We start from the raw sequence: 4604 nt of genomic DNA on the forward strand, positions 1-4604 counted from the left end.
GGCTGGGGATTCGAACCCGCCACCTTAGGTGTACGTGGCTGGCGCCTTAGCCGCTTGAGCCACAGGCGCCGAGCCTAACTTGTCATTTTTTAAAAAAGTCCTCTGGCAGTGAGCAAGCACTGTTATTGACTTGTGCTTTGTAGAGTACCAGATGGTTACTTGTCAGACCTTTGGAAAGCATTTGGGGGAGTATCTGTACACATTATTGGCCTCTCCATCAGGGTTAAGTAATTTTGAAATGGGATAGACAACTAGTATCTTCTATAAACTTCAGACTTCTATTCCATTTTCTTCTCTTGTTAGTTTGGATGGTTCTTACTTTAGGGTGAGAATGGGGCTGAAAAGGTCTCTTGGGGTTAAGATCTATTAAAATCAATGAAAAAGTCTTGACAAGATCTCTGAACTTAGCCCCAGCTATGAAGCTCCAAGATGGGAACTGAAAAGCTCAAAGGAGTTCCAGGTTGCTGACCTACCTGGGGTGCGTTAGACTATGGGGGTGCCAACGTCTGGTCCAGACCCCCTCTGCGCCTACCTGCACTGGATGAATCCTGGTTTTGATGCTTCCTACACCTTCCACCGTGGTGACAGCAGCCCCATGGAGGGAGCAGATGGGCACCAGGCACGCCGTAGCTGGGAAATGGCTGTGACGGAATTAGGTAAAGAGAACACATTGCAATTGTGCGGAGAGGAGTTCAAGGAGTTACGTCAGTTAACTGAGGAGACTTGTGAGACTGTACTTCTCTGACCATACAGAGCAGACTAGATATAAAACCAGAAACCTCTGGATATACCCAGAAAGGGCTTACAGATGGCTTGTGCAGAATGGTAGAAAGAAACAGAAAAAGAGGACTAATGAAGACTTTTGGGTAGCACCTCTAAGAGACCCCCAGTCTCCATTTTGTTTCTCATTCTAGAGAAAGGAATAAAAAACTCTGGGGAAGTTTTGCCATGTGATTCTTAGTAGTGGAAAGCTTTCAAAATGCAGATGCCCGACTTATATCCCAGCCCAGTTAATCAGAACATCTAGGGTGGGATTAATTAGTCACTTTTTAGGGATCCTCAGAAGATTCCAGGGCAGGCCACTGTGAGCATTGCTGTTTTCATGGGCCTTCGTCTTGACTGACCCTCCCACAGCGTCATCTGTGTCAGTGACGTGGCAAATGTGGTCAGCACCAGGTTCTCACGTCGCTGGTTGGGAAATGAGGTCCGGACTTCACCAGTTAAATTTAGCTTCTTTATTCCCACTCAGGCTAAGTTTCATTCTCTTTTCAGTTAGGAGACATTGTCCCTTTCCTGGGGAATATTTCCTCTCCTCTCTACACAGGCTGAGAGCATGAATGTGGCTCTTCCAAGGAGCAGACAGAGTGCAGAAGCCACACAGCTGACCAGCTGGGGACCCCAGAAGCCTGAAGGGCACACAGAACTTGGGTGGGTCCCAGGCTACCCTGTGCAACAGGTGCAGTTCTGCTTCTTCAGATCTGCAATTCTCTCCCCCTCACGGTTTGTCCCCTCCCATCTTATCTCCCCCTCCCCCTTCTCTTAGTGACTCTCCCAGGGCTCATTCATGGCTTTCCTTGGCCTTGTCCAAGTGCTTCAGCCCGGACCCAGAGGCAGGGGCTCCCTGCACACCCCAGCCTGCGACCACTCACTTACGTCCGCAGTCACACCTCCACTCAAGCTCGGAGGGTGCACAATCCTCCCTGCTCCTGCCCTGCCCCCCAATGCCATTCACTCTTATCTCTGCATGGACTTGTCCCATCTTCAGTGATCCCCTCTCCTCTTCCTTTCTAGCTTCTCACTTCCCTGAATTGCCTCCCATTTAGAAATAAATTCAAGCGTTTGCTGTGCTAAAAAAATCCTAAACCCGGCAGCCCACCTTCCTCTCCTTCCTTAGTCAAGTTTCTCCCTGGGCTCCTACAGCCTCTTCTCCCTTCACTCACTCCCAGACCGCCTGCACCCCTGCACCGTGCCACCCAGCCTCAGCCTCAGCCTCCTGCTGACGTTGCTCTGGGAGCAATCCAGGGTCCCTGGGCCACTCCCTGGTGTTTCACGCTAGTGACCATTCCTGCCTTCTTGGAACTTTCTCCCCTCAATGCCCCTCCTTCTCTAGCTACTCCCCGTAGGGCTCTGTGGTAGGGGCTTCTTTCCTTGTCCATTCTCCTTCTGTGGCTTAAGTGTAAGTCTTCCACTTACCTGCTTTCTGATAGTTCCTACCACTGCCTTGATGGGCACTAACTGGCCCATGAAACTTCTGGCAAGTTTTTTTTTTGAGACAAAGTTTCCCTTTGTCATCCCCGGTAGAGTGCTGTGACATCAAAGCTCACAGACACCTCAAACTCTTGGGCTCAAGTCATCCTCTTGCCTCAGTCTCCTGAGTATCTGGGAGTACAGGTGCCCGCCACAATACGGGGCTGGTTTTTCTACTTTTCATAGAGATGGGTCTCACTCTTACTCAGGCTGGTCTCAAACTTCTAAGCTCAGGCAATCCACCTGCCTCGGCCTGTCAGTGTGCTAGAATTACAAACATGTGCCACCATACCCCATCTCCTGAAAGTTTTAAATACTTAACTCTCTTAGCCTCAGTTTCCTCTTTTTAAAAATGTGAGTGAGGCTTGGTGCCTGTAGCTCAACAGCTAGGCTGCTGATCACATACACCAGGGCTCGTGGGTTCGAACCCAGGCCGGCCTGCCAAACAACAATGACAACTACAACAAAAAAATAGGTAGTGTTGTGGTAGGTGCCTGTAGTCCCAGCTACTTGGGAGGCTGAGGCAAGAGAATTGCTTAAGTTTGAGGTAGCTGTGAGCTGTGATGCCATGGCACTCTACCAAGGACAACATAGTGAGACCCTGTCTCAAAAAAAAAAAAAAAAAGTAAATAGATAAAAATAAAAATGTGAGTGAAAATAATGCTTGTCTAAAAGTTTTGTGTGTGTGGCGGGAGCAGAATATAATACATGTGAGCTACTTTGAATAGTACCTGGTACAAAACAAGTATTTAACAAATGTTAATTATTTTTCATTATCATTGTTATTATTTATGCTGATAACTTCCAATAAATTATAGCTTTAGATGAGACCTCTTCTCTAAGTATCAGACCAGCCTAATTAGATGCTGGGTGGACAGTTCCTTTTAGGTGTCCCCTAGTGACCCCACAGCTAAATTTATCACTTCCCCCACCTCTGTTCCTCCTCTTCCAAGTTCTCTAACTTGTAAACTGCACCACCCAGTCCCCTAAGGCAAAAACTTGGAAGTCATCCTGGGCAACTCCTCCTCAGCACCTCCTTTAGTCAATGAGCATACTTGCATTTTTAGGTCAAGGAGCTGGTGACTGCATCCTTAGCAGGATTTAAGGTCTCATTCAGCCCTTCCAGGCAGACACCTCTTCTAAGTGTTGTTAAAGGCCTAACTCTCCCTCCAGGAGGATTGCTTTCTGTGCATCAAGCCGTTCTGGCCTGATGCCGATCATGAAATCTCTGACTCAAAAGGAAAGGAAGTATTTTTATAGGGATAGAGCAGAGTCTGAGAGATTGGGATGCAGGATGATAGATTCCTATGGGAAGAGGGTCTGCTCGAAGGTCTGGGGTTTAGGAGGTTTAGGGAGAGCTGGCCTAGAGGCAGTCAGGGAACTGGAGACACCTGGAGAGAGGGGGGGAGGAGAGGTGCTGTGCCCAGAGCAGGGGCCAGCTGGATGCAAAGGATACTGGATGGCCTTGGTCTTGGGGTTGTATCGTGACAACATCACTGTGCAGGCCCCGCAGCTGCCTTCCCCACAGGCATATTTTGTACCCGTGAGACGGACTTGACGGAAGGGAGTCAAGGAAAAGGGAGCCAGTTTTTACCTTCTCCCCCCCCCATAGTCAAAACGAGCAACATATTTTCTTGAGTCTTGTACCAAATTGGCCAGTTTCTTGCTTAAAGACATTGTGCCGTTTTTTTGCTTCTAAATGAGCTGTTACAGACACACACTGTCTTATCTGCAAACCTCAGGTCCAGACGTACTTTGAAATTAAAAATTTCTCAGATTTTAGGAAGGTAATAATATAGCCCTCCCAATGGGTCTAGGGCAGCCGCTTGTGATGGAAAATATTAACATCTCTGCAGTAAACCACACAGATATTCACACTGACTAGGACACACCAAGACCACAGGGAGCCCGGAGCCACTTAGGTCAGGGTTTGCATCCCAACGTGTTATGAAAAAGCCTGCTGAAATCAGAGTTGTGGACAATGGATTCTGGCCCTGTGAAACATGATTGCTTTAGAGGTGGTGGGAGGTGGTTTGTGTGCAGAAATCCTTGCCCCACTCCCAGGCTTAACTTTCCCTGGTACAGCAATGTAATGCTTTTACCTTCTTAGGGGATTAGAGAATATTAATCTCACAGCCATGGCTCTTTCACCGGTAGTGTCAACAATCACGGTGTACTTACTTTCTTCCGGTAAGACATTTATGTATTTTCTCAAAGGGAGAGCAAATTACTTATGTAAATCCCCTGCTTTGAGTTCCATGAGATTTTATGGGTGGAGGTTATAATTGGCTTGGGTGGAGGTTAAGCTTAATTTTTATCTTGGAAATTGCTGCCCAGGTAGAGGTAATATAAGGTCA

At 47.6% G+C, this 4604-nt stretch overlaps 1 protein-coding gene across 1 annotated transcript in view; it reads right to left on the reverse strand.

The window, feature by feature from the left end:
- AOX4 (aldehyde oxidase 4) overlaps positions 1-4604 on the reverse strand; it is a 71424-nt gene that overhangs the window by 60106 nt on the left and 6714 nt on the right. The window contains exons 3-4 of the mRNA NM_001308455.1: positions 3704-3800; positions 533-641 (exon numbers count right to left, since the gene is read on the reverse strand). Of these exons, the coding sequence (NP_001295384.1) occupies positions 533-641; positions 3704-3800 (206 nt within the window). The remainder of the gene's footprint in view (positions 1-532; positions 642-3703; positions 3801-4604) is intronic.

Source organism: Otolemur garnettii, unplaced genomic scaffold (assembly GCF_000181295.1).
Source record: "Otolemur garnettii isolate 467f Iridium unplaced genomic scaffold, OtoGar3 scaffold00013, whole genome shotgun sequence".
In the NCBI taxonomy this organism is placed as follows: domain Eukaryota; kingdom Metazoa; phylum Chordata; class Mammalia; order Primates; family Galagidae; genus Otolemur; species Otolemur garnettii.